Source organism: Ochotona curzoniae, unplaced genomic scaffold (genome assembly GCF_017591425.1).
Source record: "Ochotona curzoniae isolate NIBS_2020 unplaced genomic scaffold, NIBS_Ocur_1.0 scaffold_4505, whole genome shotgun sequence".
Taxonomy (NCBI): domain Eukaryota; kingdom Metazoa; phylum Chordata; class Mammalia; order Lagomorpha; family Ochotonidae; genus Ochotona; species Ochotona curzoniae.
In genome coordinates this window covers 428080-450677 of record NW_024467118.1, presented here as the reverse complement: position 1 = coordinate 450677, position 22598 = coordinate 428080, and the positions used below count along the sequence as shown (strand labels likewise).

The 22598-nt window shown below is 64.9% G+C and overlaps 3 protein-coding genes across 6 annotated transcripts; 2 read left to right on the top strand and 1 right to left on the bottom strand.

Moving 5' to 3' along the window:
* Positions 1–4203: 4203 nt before the first annotated feature.
* TACC3 (transforming acidic coiled-coil containing protein 3) lies at positions 4204–13029 on the bottom strand. Its single transcript, XM_040965946.1, has 16 exons — positions 12614–13029; positions 11048–11210; positions 10814–10956; positions 9232–10035; positions 8946–9021; positions 8686–8818; positions 7381–7436; positions 7017–7138; positions 6307–6409; positions 6124–6228; positions 5730–5806; positions 5604–5647; positions 5297–5457; positions 4633–4739; positions 4438–4558; positions 4204–4315 (listed from the first exon to the last, which is right to left on the bottom strand). Exons 1-16 carry the CDS (start codon positions 13027–13029, stop codon positions 4220–4222), a joined length of 2727 nt encoding a protein of 908 aa, XP_040821880.1. The 3' UTR covers positions 4204–4219.
* A 108-nt stretch (positions 13030–13137) lies between these two features.
* Positions 13138–15445, top strand: TMEM129 (transmembrane protein 129, E3 ubiquitin ligase). The gene is made up of 4 exons (XM_040965947.1): positions 13138–13342; positions 14119–14593; positions 14672–14831; positions 14948–15445. Exons 1-4 carry the CDS (start codon positions 13138–13140, stop codon positions 15194–15196), a joined length of 1089 nt encoding a protein of 362 aa, XP_040821881.1. The 3' UTR covers positions 15197–15445.
* A 1343-nt stretch (positions 15446–16788) lies between these two features.
* On the top strand, positions 16789–22294 carry LOC121146635 (stem-loop binding protein). Of its 4 annotated transcripts, XM_040966160.1 has the most exons (8): positions 16789–16856; positions 16955–17047; positions 17527–17631; positions 18282–18341; positions 18548–18685; positions 19011–19160; positions 20120–20201; positions 21688–22294. In XM_040966160.1, the coding sequence occupies exons 1-8, from the start codon at positions 16804–16806 to the stop codon at positions 21802–21804; spliced, it is 798 nt and encodes a 265-aa protein (XP_040822094.1). In that variant the 5' UTR covers positions 16789–16803; the 3' UTR covers positions 21805–22294. The 4 variants fall into 4 exon arrangements, with proteins under 4 accessions (XP_040822094.1, XP_040822096.1, XP_040822097.1 ...); XM_040966162.1 differs by lacking the exon at positions 16955–17047; XM_040966163.1 differs by lacking the exon at positions 17527–17631.
* Positions 22295–22598: the final 304 nt, after the last annotated feature.

Sequence of the window (22598 nt, the reverse complement as noted above, 5' to 3'; positions counted from 1 at the left end):
GCCCCGCTCTGCCTGTGCCTTCACACCACCCGTTGGGCAGACGCCAGGCCGCCACCTCACAGGAAGGGCCTGGAAGCCGGACAGGCAAATCTCGTTAGTGGGCAGACTTCCGAAACCCCTGCCGTTGACCGCGTGGCGACCTTCCGGCACCCTGGCGCACAGCAGCCCCTGCCCGTGCTCCCTGAGCGCGTGAGCTGGGAGTTTCCTGGGACAGCAGAAGCTGCCCTGTCCCCTAAGCAGAGTGGACGGACAGGGAGCTGCAAGGCCTGACTGCTGGGTTCCAGCTGACCCTGCTGGTCCACCTCACAGGAAACCTGGGTTCTGGGCAGCCATTGGTGGCACTGGCCTCAGTTTACCAGACGTGAAGTGGGAGGTGTGCCCAGGTGCCACTTCCTCAGCCAAGTAGCCATGTCAGGGTCCATGGTTGGCCAGAAGAGGGGCGGGAAAGCCACCAGCCGTGGGCACCGAGCCGCTGCTGCCTGGGCCCTGTTTCCAGCACCCCCACCCCAGCTCTGCTTCTCGCAAGGCCCCAGGCCCCTCCTCCAGGAAGTCTTTCCCAGTCTGGGTAGCTCTGGCCTCACCCAGCTGTCCCCAGCACAGGAGGGGCACCTGGGCCAGACAAGCCCAGGCTGAGGTAAGAGCGCATTCCTGCTTGTTGGGTGCTGGTGAGGGGTTCCTGGAAGCATGGAGAGGAGCCTGGGCACTTCCTGCCAGGCCCAGGTACAGCCCCAGTCAGTGGGGATGCCTGCTGGACCCTCAGGGAGGAGGGTTCCCCTCCCGGGCCTGCAGGAGGGGCTGCCAGTCCGACTTGGGGTGTGGTGGGGTCTGGCCATATGGGCGGCCAGGAACCCGAGTGCTGTGGGGTTGGGTGCTATAGGGCGGGATGGGGAGCGGCTGCGTGGCCCCCAGGCAAGTCTGGGCTCTCTGGAGCTGGGGCGGGGTCCCTTGAACGGCCTGTCCCGCCCGAGGGGTTGGAGTTCCTGGCAGGGAGTTGGTATCTGGTGCGGGGAGCCTCGCTGGGGGCACGTTGGGGCGGTACTCACACAGCTGTGGCCCGCCTGGCTGGGGCTCAGGGAACAGGGCTGGGAGGAGCACACGGACCCTGTGTCCCAGCAGGCAGCAGGCAGTGTCCCCCTGGACGCCGGGCAGCAGTTAGCTGCACCTCCAGCCCCCTAGTCCAGGGCACAGCAGAGGCAGCCAGAACCCTAGGGGCGTGGGAGTGGGTGGTGGAGCCTTAGGGCACTGGGTGCCCACATCCCCGGCCTCGTCAAGCCCCAGCCCCATTGGCTCTCACTCTTTGCTTTAAACTTTTTTTTTTTTTCCAAATTGGAAAGGCATCTAGAGAGAAAAGGGTGGAGGGGGGAGAAAGGGGAGAGAGAGATCTTCCATTTGCTAGTTCACTTCCCAAATGGCTGCAGATGGCAAGGCCTGGGCTAGACCGAGGTCCCCCAGGGAGGTGCGGGGTCCAAGCACCCGGACCATTCTTGCTTTCCCAGGCCTCAGCAGGCCTCATTCTGCCCTCCCACCCCCACAGTGGGCTCCCAGGGCTGGCTGGCCCTCGCCTCAGCCACATCCCGAGTTTGGGTCTTGCATGTCCTGTGTAAGAGCTGACACAGCAGCTCCGGTTTTAGTTCTTCAGCAACTGGTGGGAAAACTGGGTGCCCTGTCCATGTCCCCACCAGTCAGCTCCAAGAATGTAGCCTGGGCCCGGTGGTCTAGCAGCTAAAGTCCTCACCTTGAACGTGCTGGGATCCCATATAGGCACCAGTTCTAATGCCAACAGCTCCATTCCCATCCAGCTCCCTGCTTGTGGCCTGGGAAGGCACAAAGCCTTGGGATCCTGCACCCGCGTGGGAGACCTTGAGGAAGCCCCTGGCTCCTGGCTTTGAATTGGCACAGCACTGGCCATTGCAGTCACTTGGGGACTGAAGCATTGGATGGAAGATTTTCCTCTCTGTATATCTGACTTTGCAATAAAGATAAATAAATCAATTTTTTTTTAAAGTAGCCTCTGGGTTCTGGGAGGGGTTGAGTGTGGGCCTGGGTCGGGGTGGGGATTCCAGGCAGCTCTGGGGTCCCTGGACGTTCTGGGCAAATGTAGGGGTCAAGTTGGGGATGGGCAAATAGTAAGGGCCATAGAGCGAGACGGTGGCCCTGCTGCCCTCATCATGGCTGGCATGGAGGGCTGGCCTGTGGGCACAGGGTCCCGATTCACATTCACCCATGAATTTGCTCATCCTGACTGGGAGAGCTGCCAGCCCCTACCCCTTCCTGCATCCACGCCTGGCCTGGCCAAAGATGGTAATTGCCTGTAAGGCTTGGGTCTGCCCCCGTCAGCCCCAGGGGGGCATGTGGAGGCGGGTGGCTGCTTGCATCCTGGGGTGCCTGTCCTGGAGGTCTGCATGAGACCCCAGCAAGGGGTGACTGACCAGGCTGTCCCGATGGCGCCCTCTGCCGGCCATCTGTGCCCGTGCAGCCTCCTGGGCCGGCTATGGTATGTGTGGGTGTGATGCTGGCTGCTGGAATGGTGAGGGACGCTGCACTGCAACCCCGGGGAAGCCCTCCTGCCCTTGCCCCATGGCCCAGGGTCACAGGCTCCACCCACAGGCACCCTGAGGCTCCAGAGACGCAGACGTCTGGCTGGGCCTGCAGAGGGTGTGGGTGCTGCCTAGGCTGTGGTCAGCTCAGGGCTGCAGGCCCTGTCCAGGGGATGTGAATGTAGGGATGGGGAGATGGGTGCCCTTGGCTCAGGCTGGCTCACGGATGCCACACAGGGGCTGGAGGCTTTCTCTGGATGAGGCTGGAGCTGCACGCCCCACGTAGGTGCAGCTGCGTGGTCAGATCCTCACTCTGCAGCAGGACTCTTGGAAATGGTTTGTTTTTTTCCTCTTAAATTGTTTCAAACCGAAGCTTATATTTTGATTTTATTCATTTGAAAGGCAGGGTGATGGAGTCTCAGCTGGCTGTCACTTCCGATGTGGTGGCAACCACCCGCCAGGCGTGGCCCGAGACGGGGCTCCTGTGTGGGTGGCTCTGCTGGGGTCCCCTTGCCCTGGGGACTCCCGTGCAGGGCAGGTGGCACAGTGGCCCGCATCCCTGCCACACCCCACAGCCTGTGCTGACACGAAACCAAGGTTCCCCCTGAATCCCCGGGATGCCAGAGGACTCGGCTGGCCCCACTTGGTCATGTTTACCACGGAGGGCCAGCGCCCGGCTCTGGGCCCTAAGTCAGCCTGGGCTCCAGGATAAACACCTATTCAGCCACACAAGGCCCTTTTGTCCTGCTGGGCAGGCAGCAGCCCAGGACACTGCCCAGTGGCTGGTGTTCTCGGCATGGCCCCAAGCCAGGCTGCTGCCTGGACACGTCCAGTTGCCCCACAGAGCCTTGTCAGAGTGGACTCCTGGCCTGGCTTAGCTAGCCCTGGCCCAGCTTGGCCCCTTCGCCTGCTGTGCTTGTGGGCGGGAGTGGGCCCAGGCCACTGAAGCCCCCTGTCCACCCATTCCTTGTCTGCAAAAGAGGCGCAGCCTATACCTGGGGCCTCCAGATCCCACGGGCCCCACTGCCCCATGGTGTGGGTGCTCTGTGTGCCAGTGCCTGGGGCACTGGATGAGGTCCAAGGGCTGGTAGTGGCCTGCAGGGGTGCCAGGCAACATGGGTCTGCTGGAATGCTGGCTGCTAGCTGCTCTGTGGCCCATGCAGGCCAGTCCTGGGCCACGGCCTCTGGCAGCACGGGGTCACTACGCACACTGGCAGGGCAGGCTTGTGCCTCCTCCTGGCCGCTGAGGCCCAGGCCAGCACCAGATTCTTAGCTTGGCCAGGCTCTGTCCCGGCTGGTGGGCCTGCCCCAGGGTGCCTTGAGGGACAGACGCCCGAGGCGTGGCCCTGCGCCTTGTCTTAGATGGAGCCTTTGGCCAAGAACAGCACTGCCCTGCTCCCTGGGGACCTGGGGGGGGGGGGGTGGACCACACTGTGGGTGTCCAGTCAGGTGGGAACTGGTTCCACAACGTGCTGCCCACATCATGGGACCAGAGTGTGCCCAGTGGTGCTGGCACCTGCTGTGCTTGGTGCCTGTGACCCACAGCACCTGGAGACCTGGCCCCTCAGGACCCCATGAGTGGCCAAGGCCAGTGCACTCCAGGTCCCCAGCTTGCCCAAGCCGTGTCCCCGAACAGAGGGCAGGACAGTGAGAGCAGACAGCGAGAGCGACTTCAGGGGACTTTATTCCGCGTGCTGCCCAGCAGCAGTGCCCGAGAGCTTCTCCATCTTGGAGATGAGGTCGTCACAGATGCGGGTCAACTCTTCATTCTCTCGCCCCTGGGGACAGGGAGCATGCTGCTGGCGCTGTGGGCCACGCCACCGCAGTGCGAGCCACGCGGGTGGGGGGACACGCCGCCGCAGTGCGAGCCACGCGGGGGGGGGGGGGGACCCAGCCTCACCTTCTGCTCCACAGCCTTTTCCAGGGACTCGATTTGCATCTGGGCCTTGCGCAGGCTGGCGTGGAAGGCCAGGGCCTCTGCCTGGGCCTTGCTGCGCACCTGCGCCAGCTCCTCGTTGACCCTGGGCACGAAGTGGGCAGGGCTGAGCTGGCCACCCCGCCCCGGGGGCGCCTCCCACCCCTGGCAGGCACTTACAGCTGCAGTTTCTCACTGGCCTGGGCCTTCAGCGCCTGGTACCTCTGTGCCTCCTTCTCGATCCTCGCCAGGTAATCCTGCACGCACTTTTTCAGCACCTCCTCGTTCTTGGGAAGGAACAGATGGACTGTGGACAGCACCCCAGCTTGCTGCCAGACCCCAAGGTGAAGCCTGGGCTATGGCAGGGATATGGTCCCTGTGCGCTGAAAGCATCAGGACTGCCAGGCACCTGGGTAGGGCCAGGGCACACAGCTTTGCTTCTGCAGCCTCTGCCTTGAGAGCCTGCAGGCTGGTGGGCAGTGCCCGAGCCCTGGAGCAGCCCCGCCTGCTGCCCTGCCTGAGCCTCTGGCTGTGGGACGCTCCTGAGTATCTCGGGCGGGCAACCCTCCTCCCCACTTCTTTGTGGACCTGGTAGTACTGGCCAAGCTCCACTCTTGCCATGGGTACTGCCCACGGCCCTGACCCCCACGTGCTGGGGCATTTGCAGACCACCTGTGTGGTCAGTCCCCTCATGTGGGCTGATTTCTCCATGAAGAATTCCGGCTTATTTCTGTAGGGAGCTGCCAGTGGAGCCCCAGGTGCCTGCAGGTACCCTCCAGCTGCTGCCATGCCACGGCTGCCCGTGTGCGGCCCAGGCCCTGTGCGCTCAGCATGGACAGCGCACCTTGTGGTAGCCCTCGATCGCCTCCTTCTGCTTTTCAAAGCGCCTGAAGAGGTCGGAGAAGGACTTTTCCATGGAGCTCAGGTCGGCTGTGAGCAGGGCCTTCTCTTTCAGAACCTTCTGCACCTCAGCCTTGGCGAGCTCCTTCTGCTTCTGCCCCTCCTCTGGAAAAGATGCGGGGTGAGGGTGCAGGCAGCGGTCAGGCACCTGTGGCGGCTGCAGGGACCCCTGGCCACCATCCTTACAGAGGGGGCTGGACGCTTCGCCCAGGGGAGGGGGTCTGCTCTGGCCACCATCCCCAGGCACTCACCCATCGCCTGGTAGACCATTGCCTCAAACCCGTCCATGATCTTCCTGCAGGAGGAGTGGGTTGAGTGAGTGCCCTGCAGACCGCGGGCAGAGTGGGGTGGTGCAGGGGGGTTGCGGCTGCCCTTACCCCATCTCCAGGTTCCTGGCTTGTAGCTCCTCACACCTGCGCCTCAGTTCCTGGCTCTCCGTGTGTGCCGCCTCCACCTGCGAGCCACGCACGGAGTTACACATGCCCCACCCCAGGGGGGCCCCCCAAGCAGGGATAGCAGGGTCCTCTGGAGCCCAAGCCTGTGTGGCAGAGGGGTGGAAGTGGACACTGCCAGCGGGCAGGCTGAGATGGGCAGGGGCCTGGGTGTCTGCGTGCAGCAAGGTCATGGGCACTGCAGGGTACAGGGGTGTTGGACAAAACAGCCAGGAGCTTTCTCAGTGGTCTGGTTGAGGGCAGGACAGGAGCGGGGATGACAGGACATGCCCCTGGGCTGCGGGCAGTGGTGGCCCATGCTGACAGCCTGTGTCCTCACCGCAGCATCCAGTTCCCGCTGGCTGTACTGCAGCACGTCCACAACGGGCCCCACTGGCACGGGTGGGTCCCCAGGCTGCAGGATGCGCGGGGGTGTGCTCGGCACCTGCAGGGATGAAGGTGAGTTAGAAGCCCCCTACCGTGGAGGAGCTCTGAGCCCAGGCCAGGCCCACCACCCTCTAACCTGAGCTTGTGGAGGAAGTGCACAGCTGACAGGTCCCAGGAGGTCCAGGTCCACCAGCAGGGCATCCTGGGCAGTCCCTGAGGGCCCATCTGGGAGCTGTGTGCTGGGAGCAGACGGCAGGGTGAGCCCAGGCTGTGGCACCTCTCACTTGCTTCCCCCATCCTGGGGCTTCCTGTCCCACTGTCATTGTGTCATGGTGCTGCAGCTAAGAGGGCCAGCCAGTCCCAAGGTCCCTGACGCTGGAGGGAAGCAGGACCATGGCGGTGAAGTGTGACTTTGCTGGTGGCACGGTGTGTTAAGCTGCTGCATGCGACGTGTTGGGTCTTGGCTAACCCACTATTTTTAGAAATGTTTATTTTTGCTTTTGAGTTGCAGGACTCCTCCCCGCTAGCTTATTCCAATGGCTGTAACGGGTTGAAGCCAGGGACTTCCTCCAGGTCTCCATGCAGGTCGTAGCACAAGGACCAGGCTTTCCCAGGCAGGGAGTTGTGTCAGAAGTGTCAGCTGGGACTTGGACTGGTGCCCACATGGGATGCCAGCACTGTAGGCCCCTAGGCCAATCCTGAGAGGGCCTCCCTCTAGGTGCACCTGGCAGGCAGCGCCCGCACACAACCCTCTCTCCGTGCGTGTCATAGCCACAACCCCCGAGCTTTCACTTCTAACAGATAGGGCCGAGCTGGCCCACGGGGCCTCCGATGGCCAGAGCTAACCTGTGCGCCTCCGGGGCCGGGGATGGCGGCAGCTGTGGCAGCAGCAGCTGCCGGGGGCTGTTCCTCAGGAGGGGGTCAAAGTTCAGGTACAAGGACTGCTTCCGCCAGGCTGACTCCTTAAACTGCAAGGGGCAAGCTGGTCAGAGGCACATAGCAGCTCCCAGAGCCCTCGGGCAGGAGCAGGGCTGCCCTGTCCACGTCACTGCTGCCCTGAGGCACATCATCACCCACAGCGCCCCCTGCTGTCCACACCCAGGGACCCCGCCCCAGGGGCTCAGCATGTGGACCACAGGTCCCCTGAGGCGCACCAGGCTGAGTGGTGCTACACGTGGCGGGTGGCATGCAGCTGATGCCCAGCACTTACTGAGGAAGCTCCGAACTGCTCCAAGTAATCCACTTCGGCAGCCTCCATGCCTAGAACTGAGAGGGGCTCCTGTGGGCACCCACCCCAACACAGTGCCAGGCACTGGAAACGCTCCTACTAACCTTGGCCCGGCAACACCCCTCATACACGGGCACCCCTCTTGCTAGGAACACCTCCTAAATGTCTGTGGCATTTTTAATTTCTTTTTCCCTTCTTGTTGATCTTGTATTGTGGCTTTTCATTTAGGGGATTTACGGTGACTGTGATGGAGATTGATGACCAGAGGTGAGCACTCAATGCAGTACGCATCTACTCCCAGTGACAGCGTTACCTATACTGACAATAGGATGCTGGACCCTGCCGTTGTCCATGCCCACAGTGATGGACATGTGTCTGCACGAACATACTACAGTCACACTGTAGGGCAACTTAGGGAGGGGTAGGGTAAATCCCAGGGCCTATGGAACTGTATCGTGAAATAACAAAAGAGTGAAGAAACGCGCTGGCTCTGTCTGCAGCATAGCCAACATCAGCTTCTAACGGGGAGACGTGGACTGGCAGCTGACACGGCAGCTCTGGGGACCCAAGACGCTGACCACAGCAAATGGGGGGCACCACTGCCACCAGCACCCATCAGTGCCTCCTGTCAGGGAGACCCTCAGGCGCCACAGTGTAGGTGCTGACAAGAACCAGTGGATGGAAGATCTGTCTCCCCTTCTCTGCGAGTCTGTCTTTCCAACAACAATCCTTAAAAATGAATGCACATGAACAAGTGTCTCCGTGCACAACTGCTGTTCCCTGGCCTGGCAGAAAGGCGCATCCCACGCAGCTTGGGCTGGGCCAAAGGCCCTGCAGCACACCCCACCTGGGTGCTGGGCGGACGGGCAGTCAGACCACAGCCAGATGTCCCTGCCCACAGGGGAGGGAGGTGACAACCCGATGGAGGCAGCCAGTGCCAGCACATGGGCAAGCTGCAGCGTCATGCACAGCTGGTGGATAGAAGTGGGTCTTGCCGATGCCAGCTAAGTGCGGGAGCTCTTGGAGCAGCAGTCATGAGCTGCCTCAGACTCGTGTCCCACCCCATCCTGGGACAGTGAGGGGCAAGGGGCAGCTGCTCCCGCCTCCAGGGTCCATCTGGATGGCGCCTGCCTCCTCCTGTCCCTGGTCCGTTCTCTGGTGAGACTGTGGCGATGCAGGAGGTCCCTGGGCCTCAGGCTCAGCCCCACCTGCAGATTGTGCCACCCCTGCTTGGGTCCTGGTAGGCGTGCGGGTCTCTGGCCATGGGCTCCCTCCAGAGGTACCTACCCTCGGCTGGGTCTCGGAAGCTCTCCTCCTCCACCTTCAAAAGTGGCTCTGGCAATTGCTGAGCAGTGGGGGCTGCGGGCTCCCCGCCTGGACAGTGCGTGGGTGTTGCTATGCCCCAGGGACCAGCAACTCCCTAGGGAACGTCAGCCATGCAATGAGAGAGGTCGCAGTGCCCCCTGCCCTGCCCGACATCCCGGCCTCCCCTGCCAGACAGTGCACACACGTGGGGGTGCTGGGGGCCCTGGACCCATGTACCACACCTTGTCCTCTGTTCCTGGGGTCTTGGCTGCCATCTGTACCTCAGGGGTGTTGCCCAGCAAAGCTGTACACTGTGGCCTGCAAGAGTCAGGAGTTCCTGAGCCGCATGGGCACTGGGCAGGGAAGGCACTGGACGGGCAGGCTGTGGGCTGCTGGGGGCACAGCACCACAGTGCCAGTTGCAGGTGGTACAGGGCGTCTCCCTGGCCACAGGGTCAGAGTGGCTTCTGCACCAGGAGCACACGTGGTGAAACGGAGGGGGGATAAGGTAGGGCATCCTCCCACTTACTGGCTGGGGGGTGAGGGCTCAGTAGTCGCAGGCTCAGACCCTGGGGATTCGGCCTCAGGCTGCTCGGCGCTGCTTTCAGGGCCTTCCCAGGGCTGGGCAGCCTGGCCAGCAGTCTCACGGGCAGTTTCCAACAGGCTGGAGCCTGGCACTGGTGACTCCTCTGGGCTGAGGTGGGCTGCAGGCTTGGGTTGTCCGTCCCTGCTGTGAGCCTCGCCGGCAGCCACCTCCTGCTTCTGTCCCAGTGCACAGGGATGGGTCTGCGGGGACTCGGCTGCCTGCTCAGTGACAGCTCCCTTCTGGGGACTTGGGGATGGGGTCCTGCTGGCCTGTGAGGGGGCAGCGGGGGCCGAGTCCTCAGGAGGGGACAGGCCTTCGTCTGCCAGTGCCAGGCAGCCCGTGGGCTGCAGGGGAGCCTCAGCACCTCCGGGCACCCCGTGTAGTTCTTCAGGAGCCATGGGCAAGGACAGGTGGGCACTGTGCGGGCTTCCGCAGGCAGCAGCGGGTGGACTCTGTGTGGGGACTAGGCCTGGCTTGCTGGCGACAGTTGCTCGTCTGTCACCGGGGAGACGGGTGACCCCCTCTTCCTGCAGCGTAACGTGAGGGCTGCCGGGGACGCCTGGAGCTGCTGTCTCGTCTTTCCTAGGTCCTAGGCTCTGAGGGGGGCTGGAGGCACTCAGGCACGCTGGGCCAGGCTTGCTCGAGTCAGGGTCTTCAGGGGCCAGGCTCCCCGTCCCCAAGGCAGGGTCTACCTGAGCCACTGCTTGTCTCTGGAGGGTTCCGCTGGAGATGTGAGCGTCTGCCTCGCTGCTGACAAATACACTCAGTCAGCACTCAGAGCCCGTGAGCTGCCCAGGCATGCTGCATCCACGGGCGGCACATGCGTGTCCAGGCGCGGCCACCGAGCCAGCGGGCTGCTGTGACATGGCTGAGGCAGAGCAGAGCCGTGACAACCAGGAACCCACAGCTGCACAGCCTTAGTGCACAGGGCCTGAATCCACTGAGGCTGGCGCCTTCGTTCTGGGAGCTGCTCTCCTGGGCCAGGCCTGGCACCTGCCACCACAGCCTGGGCCCTGCTGTCTCACTCTGATTATCCAATCACCCAGGGGGCCCATCATGAAGATGGCCCATGTGTGGGTACCACAGCCCTGGGCACGGCCAACAGGGCAGCCAGCTCCCAGGTGACATCTCAGAGTGCCCTGCACAGCCTCCTGGGGTCTCAGGAGACAACAGCTCGTGCCCTCGAGCCCCACGTGACCAAATCTCCTAGCCAAGCACAAAGCCAAGTGAGAGAGCACCAAGCAACAGAGCAGGAACAGCACGGCCCCAAGGAAGCAGATGACCCCGCATCCATGTGAGTCCTGCACCCACCGCGAGCCCCTGACCACCGGCCCCGCACCCACCGAGTCCTGCACCCACCGCGAGCCCCTGACCACCAGCCCCGCACCCACCGAGTCCTGCACCCACCGCGAGCCCCTGACCACCGGCCCCACACCCACCGCGAGCCCCTGACCAATGGCTCCCTATCCCACCCCAGAGCAGACAGGCTGGCCAGTCCTAGATGCCCCATGGGCCCAGCACCCACCTCTCGCTTTGCGGTGGGATGTGCAGGGCGCCCTCGGGCCTATGTCTGTCATCTAGAGCAAGCAGGGTCTGCAGGCAGCTGCCCGGACCAGGAGTCAGGATCCTGTGTGTCTGCGGGTCCCGCAGCGGGGTCTGGAAGGTCACCTGTCGGGCAGCAAGCACAGGTTCCCACTCCAGCACAGCACCCTGGGGTGCACTTCCAGGCCCCCACCTCTGCAGCACCCCAGGCCCCCACCTTCACTGCTTTGCCCAGGCTCCTGGGTGGCACGTTCTCTTTCTGTGATAGGCGGAGCACAGCCGATCTTCCGGAAGGTTCTGGCGGTGAAAACAGGAAGTTGCAGCTCTCGGGGCTCTTCTCGCTGCTGGCGTTCTCATCATTGAGGACCTGCAAACTCATCCTGGGAAAGCAGAGGGGAGGGGGAGGATCAGGGAGGGGTCAGGGAGGGGGAGGGTCAGGGGGTCAGGGAAGAGGGCCAGGGGAGGGGGCGGTCAGGGTCAGGGATGGGCGTCAGGGAGGGTCAGGGTCAGGGTGCAGTTTGGTCAGGGAGGGGTCATGCCAGGCTGTCCTGCAGGTCTGGGCTGTGCTGCCCACCCTGCACATGGGGTCCCCTGCTGAGGCATGGTGGCAGTCCCTGCAGGGATACAGCAGAGCAGAGGGCCAAGTCCTCTGAGCCAGGCTTGCCATGGCCAGCTAACAATGGGCCCGAAGCGAGTGGGGCACAAGGGCCAGAGACGGCGTCTCGGGGTTTGACATCAGCGTCTGGGAGCCAGACATACACGGGGACCTCCAGGTCCAGAAAGTTCTAGAAGCTACACTTCTAGGTTCCTGCCTAAAATAGGCCCTTTTTATTTTTATTGAAAAGGCAGATTTACAGGAAGAAAAAATAGAGAGAGGGAAATCTTCCGTCCATTGGTTCGCTCCCCAAAAGGCTGCAATGGCCGGAGCTGAGCTGATCCAAAGCCAGGATCTCCCACCGGTGCAGGGTCCCAAGGCTCCAGGCTGTCCTCTCAGGCAGGGAGCTGGACAGGAAGTGAAGCAGCTGGGACACAGGCCAGCATCGCAAGCAGAGGACTGGCCAGTTGAGCCATCGCACAGTGCCTGCTGACCCATCTGTGAGGCAGTCAGAGGCCCACGGCTGAGGCCAGGGGGTGACGGCTTGGAACGGGGGTGTTGTTGCTGCCCTGCCTGCCAGCTGTACCCCAGGCAGGATTACTTTCTGCAACAACAACTTATTCAGGGACCATGTTGAAGCAGGCTGAACTGCAGCCTCAAAGTCCAGCATACTGTGTGGGTGCCGGTTCGAGTCCCCACCAGCTCTGGGGAAGCAGTGGAGGATGGCCCACAGCCCAGGGCCCTGCCGTGGCCTGGCGCAGCCCCGGAGCGCTTTGCACCTGGCCCGCTGTGACACCCAGTCTCAGGAAATAGAAAAGGCTTATCTGAAAGACGGCTGAGGAGATGGCCACTGGGGGGACACATCCACCCGCAGGCTCACTGCCCCTGCAGGCTCCCCTCTGGGACCTGTGCCTGCAGGGTCACCCCTGTACCGGCAGGGTCACTCCCTGTACCTGCAGGCTGTCCTCTGAGACCCTATGCCTGCAGGGTCACCCCTGTGCCCTCAGGGTCACCCTCTGTACCTGCAAGCTGCCCTCTGACCCCCTGTGCCCTCAGGGTCACCCTCTGTACCCGCAAGCTGCCCTCTGACCCCCTGTGCCCTCAGGGTTACTCCTGTACCCGCAAGCTGCCCTCTGACCCCCTGTACCCGCACGGTCACTCCCTGTGCCCGCACGGTCACCCCCGTACCTGCTGGCCGGCCTGCGGAACACAGGGCCCGCCGCGCCAAGTCCGGTCCGAGCCCGCTTTCGCCGCGCCAGGCGATTCAAATACTGGCGGTTGGCGCAACGCGGCCAATCAGCGCGCGGCCGGGGGCGGGACCTCTGGACGCCGCAGACCAATGGGAAGCCTCGATACATCGTGAGGGCGGCGGCAGTTCCACTCTGGCCGGAAGCATTCTGGGTGCGGCTTCGGGGCGGGGGTTCTTCCGGCCACCCGACGTGGAAGAGGCCAAGGGCTTTTCCGGCCGGCAGCGGCCGCGGGGTCCGCCCCTCGCGCCACTTCCGGCGGGGCGCGGGCGCCAAGTGTCTGTCCCCGAAACTGCCCCCCCGCAGACGGACTCCATCTCCCAGCAGGCCCTGCGGGCGCCCGGCCCGGGACTCCATCTCCCAGCAGGCCCCGCGGGCTTCCGGGCAGCGTCGGCCACAACCGCCCGGGCGGCCGGGGTCCGGGGGTCCGGGGGTCCGGGGGTCCCGCGTCTCCCGGCCGGCACGATGGACAGCCCCGAGGTGACCTTCACGCTGGCCTACCTGGTGTTCGCCGTGTGCTTCGTGTTCACGCCCAACGAGTTCCACTCGGCCGGCCTCACGGTGCAGAACTTGCTGTCCGGCTGGCTGGGCAGCGAGGACGCCGCCTTCGTGTCTTACCACCTGCGCCGCACGGCCGCCACGCTGCTGTGCCACTCGCTGCTGCCGCTGGGTGAGCGGCCCGGGCACGCAGGAGGGGCGGACAGGGTGCAGGGGGAGGAGGGAGGGGAACGGGGTGCAGGGGAGGAGGGAGGGGAACGGGGTGCAGGGGGAGGAGGGAGGGGAACGGGGTGCAGGGGGAGGAGGGAGGAGAGGGAGAGGAGCAGGAGGGAGAGGAACAGGGGCCTCGGGTCAGCCTGTCTGGGCTCGGTGAGGGCCGTGCCTGTTCCTGGGGGTCGTCGCCCAGGGCGGACGCGCCTCCAAGCCAGCACCAGGGCCGTTCACCTCTTCTGCAGTCGAACTGGCTGGCTCTCTTTAGCAGGGGCCTGTGTCGGGGTGCAGGGCCAGGGCCAGCTGCTGTCGGGGTGCATGGCCAGGGGTCAGTGTCAGCCAGTATCAGGGTGCATGGCCAGGGGTCAGTGTCAGCCAGTGTCGGGGTGCAGGGCCAGGGGTCAGTGTCAGCCAGTATCAGAGTGCATGGCCAGGGGTCAGTGTCGGCCAGTGTCGGGGTGTGGGGCCAGGGCCAGTGTCGTCCAGTGTCAGCTGCTGTCGGGGTGCATGGCCAGGGGTCAGTGTCAGCTGCTGTCGGGGTGCATGGCCAGGGGTCAGTGTCGGCCTGTGTTGGGGTGCAGGGCCAGTGTCGGCCAGTGTCGGGGTGTGGGGCCAGGGGCCACTGTCAGGGTGTGGAGTGTAGGGTGTGGGGCCAGGGGCCAGGGTGTGTTGGGGTGTAGGGTGCGGGGCTGCTGTCGGGGCCGGCGCCCACACCCTGAGCCACGTCCACCCTCGCAGGCTACTACGTGGGCATGTGTTTCGCGGCCTCGGACAAGCGGCTGCACTGGCCGGCCCAGGCGCCCGAGGCCTGGCGCCTCTTCCTGCTGCTGGCCGTGCTGCTGCCCTGTGCGGCCGGCGCGCTGGTCTACCACTGGGCCCGGGACCGCTGGGCCCGCCACCCGCTGGCCCGCACGCTGGCCCTCTACGCGCTCCCGCGCTCGGGCTGGGCGGCCGTGGCCGCCTCGGTGGACACGGAGTTCCGTCGGATCGACAAGTTCGCCACGGGGGCCCCGGGCGCGCGCGTGATCGTGACGGACACGTGGGTGATGAAGGTGGCCACGTACCGCGTGCACGTGGCACGGCAGCAGGAGGCGCAGCTGACGGTCACCGAGTCGCGGCAGCACGAGCTGTCGCCGGACTCGAACCTGCCGGTGCAGCTGCTGACCCTCCGCGTGGCCAGCGCCAGCCCCGCGGTGCGGCCCTTTGACATCCGGTAAGCGGGACGGCCCGGGGGCGGCGGGGGAGCCCCGGAGCCCGGGTCGGGGGGCTGCAGCAGGCCCGGCTCCCGCAGGCTCAACTCGGCCGAGTACGGCGAGCTGTGTGAGAAGCTGCAGGCGCCCGTCCGCCGCGCGGCCCACGTGGTCATCCGGCAGAGCCTCAGCGACCTGTTCCTGGAGACGTTCGCATCGCTGGTGGAGGGCAACCAGGCCTACGCGGTGCCCAGCGGGCAGGTGCGGGCAGGGCAGGCAGTGCCCAGCGGGCAGGTGTGGGCAGGCGGTGCCCGGGCGGGCAGGTGTGGGCAGGTGCGGGGAAGGCGGTGCCCGCGCCCACCGGCCCTGGTCTGCAGGAGCTGGAAGCGTGCATCGGCTGCATGCAGACGCGCGCTGGCGTGAAGCTGGTCAAGAGCTGCCAGGATGCGGCGGCCGGCGAGTGCCAGCAGTGCTACTGCCGCCCCATGTGGTGCCTCACCTGCATGGGCAAGTGGTTCGCCAGCCGCCAGGACCCGCAGCGCCCCGACACCTGGCTGGCCAGCCGCGTGCCCTGCCCCACCTGCCGCGCCCGCTTCTGCATCCTGGACGTGTGCTGCATTCGCTGAGGGCGCGGGGGTCGGCTCCTGCCCAGGGCTGTACGCGCGGGGGCACAGGGTGTGCGCCCGGGGTCGGCTCCTGCCCACGGCTGCGGGGTGCTGTGCGCCCGGGGTCGGCTCCTGCCCATGGCTGCGGGGTGCTGTGCGCCCCGGGGGCACAGGGTGTGTGCCAACCCCGTGGCCCGTGCTCTCCTCCCCGTCCCTGCGCTCCCAGCCCCCTCGGAGCTCCTGACCCCGGTAATAAACAGCTCAGGCGCACAGACGGGCTCTGGTGTTTTTTGGCGAGAACAGGCCGAGTGGGGGGGCTGTGCGTGCACACCTGCACACCTGCACACCTGCCACGTCCTGCTCCACCCGGGGGCGCAGGGCCGAGTGGGGAGGTGGGACGAGGGCGGCCGGGAGGGGGGAGGGAGGACTAGGAGGACAAAGACCGAGATGACCGGGAGGAGGAACAGAGGGTCGGGGATAGGGAGGACTGGGAAGAACAAGAGGGAAGGGAGGACTGGGAGGAACAGAGGGGGACCGGGATCGAGAGGAGGGAGGGCCAGGGAGGAGGAGGGTCAGGGAGGAGGAGGGAGGGCCAGGGAGGAGGGAGCGTCAGGGAGGAGGGAGGGCCAGGGAGGAGGAGGGTCAGGGAGGAGGGAGGGAGCGTCAGGGAGGAGGAGGGTCAGGGAGGAGGGAGCGTCAGGGAGGAGGGAGCGTCAGGGAGGAGGGAGGGCCAGGGAGGAGGAGGGTCAGGGAGGAGGGAGCGTCAGGGAGGAGGGAGGGCCAGGGAGGAGGGAGGGAGCGTCAGGGAGGAGGAGGGTCAGGGAGGAGGGAGCGTCAGGGAGGAGGGAGCGTCAGGGAGGAGGGAGGGAGCGTCAGGGAGGAGGAGGGTCAGGGAGGAGGGAGCGTCAGGGAGGAGGGAGGGCCAGGGAGGAGGGAGCGTCAGGGAGGAGGGAGGAGCGGGGACCGGGACCACCGGGGGGGGGGGGGGGGGGGGGACCAAGACTGAAGGGAGGATCGGGACCACGGGGGGCGGGGAGGGAGGGTCGAGAGGAACGGAGGGTGGGGGGGACCGGGGACCGGGCGGACCCTTCCGGGTTCCCGCCAGTTCCGACCACGCGCCTCAGGTCAACCTGAGCCAATGGTGACAGGCCTGGCCTGCGCCGGGACCAATCAGAGGGCGCCCCCCCGCCCAGGAAGCGGCCAATAGGCGACGTGCTCACCTCTCCTCCCGCCTACCGCGCGCGCGCGAGACTGACTCTCCCGCCAAGAGCGCGGGCGCGACCAAGGGGCGCGAGCGGGGCCTGCCGCCACCGGTGCCCGGGTGAGGCGGCGGGCGCCGTCGGTTCCTCCTCGGGGCCCCGCGCGCCGCGCCGTCTGCTCCTCGGCGGGCGTCCAGCCGCGAGGCTCCCGCGCGCGGCCCCGGGCTCTCGGCGTCCCCCGCGGCCGGGCTGGTGGTGCGGTCCGCGGGGGCGGGGCCAGGCGGCAGAGGGCGGTTGGGGGCGGGGCGCGCGCCGAGTCTGTCAGCGGCGCGGCGGGAGGTCGGGATCCTGCGGCCGAGGTCGGCGGGCGTTCGCCGAGGTCCTGCGAGGCCCCCGAGACCCCCGAGACCCCCGAGGTCCCCGCCCGCCATGGCCTGCCCGCCGCGCACCCCGCCCAGCTACGGCGGCCGCCGGGACGCCAGGTGAGGGCCGGGGGCCTGGCGGGGCCGGGTGGGACGCCAGGTGAGGGCCGGGGGCGCGGGGGCCGGGGCAGCCCTGCTGACCGCAGCTCCGTCCGCAGCCCGCCGTCCCCCGCCAGGTGCAGCCTCGGACGGAAGCGCAGAGCCGACGGGAGGCCCCGCACCGCCGAGGACGCCGGCCGCAGGCCCGAGAGGTGGGGGCTCGGGTCGGGCCCTGGGCGGGGGCGCCCGCGTCTCTCAGCCTTTGTTGCCGCCTCACGGCCGCCGCGGCCCGCCGCCCGGAGAGCCCGGCCCGGGTCCCGAAGGCGGGGAGCAGGTCAAGGCCGCGGGGAAGTGGGGTCACACCGGGCGCTGGTTGGCTTGGGGCGCCAAGGAGAGGCAGGGCGGCACCCACCGGGCCCGAGGCAGCAGCCTGGCCACCGCCCCAGCAGGCAGGTGGGAACCAGGAGCCTTCCCCCGCTCTCCCACGGGCGCAGGGCCCGGGGCTGCGGGCTCCCGGGTGGCGGTGGAGAGGCCCCAGTGGGGGCGCTGGCCAGTGTTTTGGGCGTCACCTCCTTCCTCTGGGCCTGAGCGTGACTGTAGGGCCGTGCCACGTGGGCTGCTTCTGCCCTGTGGCCAGCGGGGAGCCCCGCGAGGCGCCCGGCGCGGGGAGTGAGTGCGTCTCCGCTTGCAGCTTCACCACCCCCGAGGGCCCGAAGCCCCGCCCGCGAGGCCCTGACTGGGCTGGTGCTGTGGAAGAGGACGAGATGAGGACCAGGGTCAGCCGGGAGATGGCCAGGTAGCGCGGGCGGGAGGGCCTTCCGGGGGGCGCTGCCGAGGGGGTGCTGGCGATGTCCCGCTACGGTTCAGGTGTTAGCGGATGGGGACCAGCTGCCCGCTAGCAGCCCCTGATGTCCGGGTTCTTCAAGTGTTGGCTGTGGTCTAGTTCCCCTTGGTCACGGCAGCACATAGAGCTACTGCCTGCAGCACCACATCCCATGGGGGTGTGGGTTCAAGTGCCGGTCACTCCATTTCCCATCCAGCTCCCTGCTAATGGCCTTGGAAAACAGCAGAGGATGGCCCAAGGCCGTGGGTCCCTGCATGTGTGTGGGAGGCCAGGAGGAAGCTCCCGGCTTTTGCTCGCTCATTGCAGCCGCCTGGGAACGAGAGGGTGTCGGTTGATGGGTGACGGCAGTGGGGACGGCCTGTGTCCAGGTGGTCGCGGTGCTGGGCCTGCGCCAGCTGGAAGCCTCCCAGCTGGGCTCAGGGGCCCGGGTCTTTGGGCCGTTTTCTGCTGCCTTCCCAGGCGTGTTAGCTGGGAGCTGGCTCTCCAGCGCGAGGTGTGGGGCTGCGTGTGGCAGCTCCGCCCTGCAGACGTCAGTGTTTTCAGGAACGTAGAGTGCTTTTATTGTACCTTTTAGAAAGCAGTAATGTTTGTTTTTCTCCCAGATATAAAAGGAAACTTCTCATAAATGAGTTTGGAAGAGAGAGGAAGCCGTCTTCAGGAAGGTAAACATCAGAGTCTGGGGGAACCGACTAAAAGTTGATGGAAAGCGTGTGGGAAGCAGGTGGTCCCAGTGCTTGGTGGACGCTGTGCCCTGCAGACGCGGAGTGCGTGCAGCAAGCCTGGCCGGGGTGGGGGCACGCAGTGGGCATCTGGCGGGTGGCCTGGGCGTGGACCCACAGCGGGCACTGCATGCTGACTCTCGTCCCAGCTCTGACTCGAAGGAGTCGGCGTCTGCGGTGCCGGCCGACCTGGAGACGGACGAGAGCGTCCTCATGCGACGGCAGAAGCAGATCAACTACGGCAAGAACACCATGGCCTACGACCGCTACATCCGGGAGGTGCCCAGGTAGGGCGGGTCACCCGAGGGCCTGTCCTTCCTCCAAAGAACTTCCCGGGACCCCTGGTGCTCCGGCAGCTGTTACTGAAACAGTAGAAATGCGGGAGGCACGGGTGCAGGGAGTAGGGGCGGCGAGCCGAGCAGGGGACCGATGCTATCGTTTCTTGCACTGAGCAGTGTCCCTTAAACGCAGGCAGGGCGTCCAAGGAGGGTGTGGGAATGTGCTTGCCTGAGACAGGACTCGGTGGGCAGGGTCTGGTGTGTGTGCAGCCGCTGGGCTGTTCCAGCTGCATCCGTGGGCAGCGTTAAGTTCTGAGGCGCTCTTGCTGTCCAGGCACCTTCGGCAGCCTGGCGTCCACCCCAAGACCCCCAACAAGTTTAAGAAGTACAGCCGGCGCTCCTGGGACCAGCAGATCCGGCTCTGGAAGGTGGCACTGCACTTCTGGGATCCCCCAGCCGAGGAGGGTTGTGAGCTGCAGGACATGTACGTTCCAAGGGGAGCGGGTCAGTCGTTAGTGGGGTCCTTCCCAGGAGGGTGACTTCAGCAGCAGCACTGTCTGCCTCAGGGGTCAGCTCAGGCACCTGCTGGATGGCTGCGACCATGGAACAGCTGGGCTGGTCCTAGGAGAGCACTGGGCCCTGAGTCCCTGAGCGTTTGCCTGGCTGGGGCCCGTGAGCAGAAGGGAGTGGCCTGGCGGCGGCCTCACTGCTGTTAGCATGGGGCAGTTACACAGGGCGGGGAGGCAGACCCGTCTTCATTCACTGGGTCCCTGCTCCGAGGGCCATGGCGCCGGGGCCAGGGCCGAGCCAGGAGTGCAGAGTGGGGCAGGGAGCCCGTGCATGCAGGCCGTTGGCTGCTTTCCTGGGCGTGGGGCTGGAGGCCATGCTCATGGGGATGTTGGGGAGGGTGTGCGCTGGCTTCCCTCCCTGGCCGTGAGCGTGTTTAGCAGGCAGCCTTGGCCACAGGCGGCCACCACCCGTGCCTGCTTAAGACCAGCCTGGTGCCAGGGAGAGGCAAGCCGGACTGGCTGGGGACGGCCGCGTTCCCCACCCGTTGTCAGCCTCGTCCTGCCTCCTCCGGGAGCACCGAAGCCGTCCGCTGCCAGGTTGATGAGACTGGCACGCGGATGCAGGTTTGCTTTTCGAGATCTGCTTGGGTAGTGGCACGGTGGGTTAAGATGCTGTGTCCCCTGGGGCGTCACTGTTCTGGCCTCGCAGCTTTTGCCTCAGACTTCCTGGTGTGACTTTTTTTGTGTCCTTGTTTTGAAGAAGTGCCTCTCCCCGGAAGTGGGGTTCCCCTGGGGCATTAGTGGGGCTTTCCTACTGTCCCCCAATGGAGACTTCCTGCAAACAGTGGCTTTGGGGACCTTGTGCCCCTCAGCAGCCCTGGGGTGTGGGTGCCATATGCTATTAAACTGACTCCCACTGGGTTTCCCTCCACAGGCACCCCGTGGACCTCGGCGTCATGGAGACCAAGTCTGCGGAGAGCAGCGGCGAGTCCCAGCCGGGCTCCCAGGGCACCTGTGTACGTACCGGGCCTGGGCGGGCTCCTGGCTGTCTCCCGGCGTGTGCGCGTGTGTGGGCAGCAGCTGAGCCTGACGCTGACACCCTGTCTGCTTCATGTCCTAAATCAGTCTGCCACCCTCAGATGGGAGCAGGGTGCTGCCGTCGGCCCAGTGTCGGCACTGCAGGTGCTGTGTCCCCATGTGTAGGCACTCTAGCTGGAGCAAGAGTTGCTTGCTAATTTTTTTTTAAAGATTTATTTTTATTGGAAAGATTGACAGAGGAGAGACAGGAAAGATCTTCCGTCCAATGAATCACTCCCCAGGTGATGCAAGGTGAGGACCCTAGCCACTGGGTTACTGCGCCCGTCCCACCTGCTAGTCCCTAATTCTGTGCCCAGCAGTTGACCTGCATTCGGGCCTGGTGTGGGGGCCTACTGACTAAATCCTTGCTTTAAAACCACCAGGATCCCATACGGGGACCAGTTCCTGTCCCAGTGGCCCCATTTCCCATTCAGCTCCCTGCTTGAGGCCTGGGAAAGCAGTCGAGGACGGCCCAAAGCTTTGGGACCCTGCACCTGCGTGGGAGACCCAGAGTTTTCCCTTTGTTTGTTTGTTTTTGAAGATTTGTGTTTATTGGAGAGACATTTACAGGAAGAAGGAAAAGCAGATCTTCCATGCACTGAATCACTCCCCAAGTGGCCGCAGTGGCAGGAGCTGTGCTGATCCAGAGCCAGGAGCCAGGAGCTTCCTCCAGGTCTCCCACGTGGGTGCAGGTCCCAAGGCTCTGGGCTGTCCTCCACTGCTTTTCCAGGCCACAGGCATGGAGCTGGATGGGAAATGGGGCCGCTGGGACACAAACTGGTGTCTGTATGGGATCCTGGCACGTGCAAGGTGAGGACCTTAGCTGCTAGGTCCTAGGTGCTAAACAGTCAGAGCCTTTGGAGCAGGGACACCATGGGGGTGGTAGACGTGTGTGTGTCCTGAGTGTGTGATGTATGTGTGAGGTGTGTGTGTGTGTGTGTCTGAGTTAGGTATGTGTGTGTGCGAGTGTCCTGTGAATCCCAGCCTCGTGGTGGCGTCAGGAGATTGTTGGGGAAACACACTGCCCTTGGTGCAGCCCTGTGTTCTCGGCACCCCCTGCCTGTGCTGGGCGGGCCTAGCTCCTTGGCCTGGGGTCCCGTCCCACGCATGTGGGCCCAGTGTCAGGAGTCAGGGCATGCTGGCTCTGGGGGGTGCTGTTCTGACCACTGCCCGCAGGGTCTGCAGGCCAGCCAGAAGGGGCAGAGCCCACCCAGGACACAGCCACCAAGTCTTGAGTGGACGGTGTCTGCTCCCGAGCCCTCCCCTGGGCTGCTGGGGGTCAGGAGAGCGTTGGCTCCCAGCCAGAGTGAGGTTCAGCGTCCTGGTACCCAGAGCCCGGCAGCGAGTGCCCTGCTCCCATTGCCTTCCCCGGGGTGCAGCCCATTCGGTCCTTCCGCAGGGCATGACCCCAGGTTTGCCTTGCAGGATGCATACTCTGGCACGCCTACCAAGGTGAGACACGTGGACTACCAGGTGGAAGACGAATTTGACTTGGAGGCGTGCCTGATGGAACCCCAGAAGGACCTGTCGTCCTCGAGCTAAGCGCCCCCAGAGCCTGGGCAGCTCTTGCAGTTTTCTTGAGGGACCTTGTCTTCCTGCGTGGTGAGCGTGTTGTGTGTTTGGAATTGTAACCGGGCTGAGCCTGGGCAGGTGAGCCAAGGTATCTGGGGCCCATGCAGCGGCTCCTCCCACCCTCAGGCCAGCTCAGGCGGGCGTGGCTTCCTCTTCAGGTCCCTAACAAGTTGTCCCCCCTACCCGCGTGTCCTCGGGAGTCTCAGACCTGGGACCCTGCTGCCTTGAGTCGCTGAGCGAGTCCCACTGGGCTTGGCACTTGGGGACAGTGTCCTGCCAGCTCTTCCCACAGTGCTGTGGAGTCACAGCCGAGGAACAGTCTCCTGGTTTACCTGTAAAGTTGCTGTAAATGATGATGTGTACAGATTTTCTGTTTGATATTCAATTGTAAACTTGTTGTTGGAACTGTTAGGTTTCTATTGCTTTTATATGGAATGATAATAAAAATAAGAAACTCTGACTTGCTAGTAACATCCCTGCAGCTGCGTGCCCACTCTGGCATTGCTGGCTGATATGCTTGTCTGTGTGCAGAGCCTCCGGCGTGTGCTGTGTGGTCAGCCCTGTGGTGCCTGGCCCCTCTTGGTCCTGAGAATCCCCTCCCCACGGCTGGATCCTGCTCTGCCCCGAGTGTACTGCCTGGTGTGTGTGTGTGAACCTGCCTCAAGTGAGTGTGCCTTCTGATGTGTGTGTGTCCCAGCCTGCCCCTCGTGTGCTGCCTGGGGAGGCCTTAGGTCGGGGCTGCAAGGGCTGGCAGGAGGTACCAG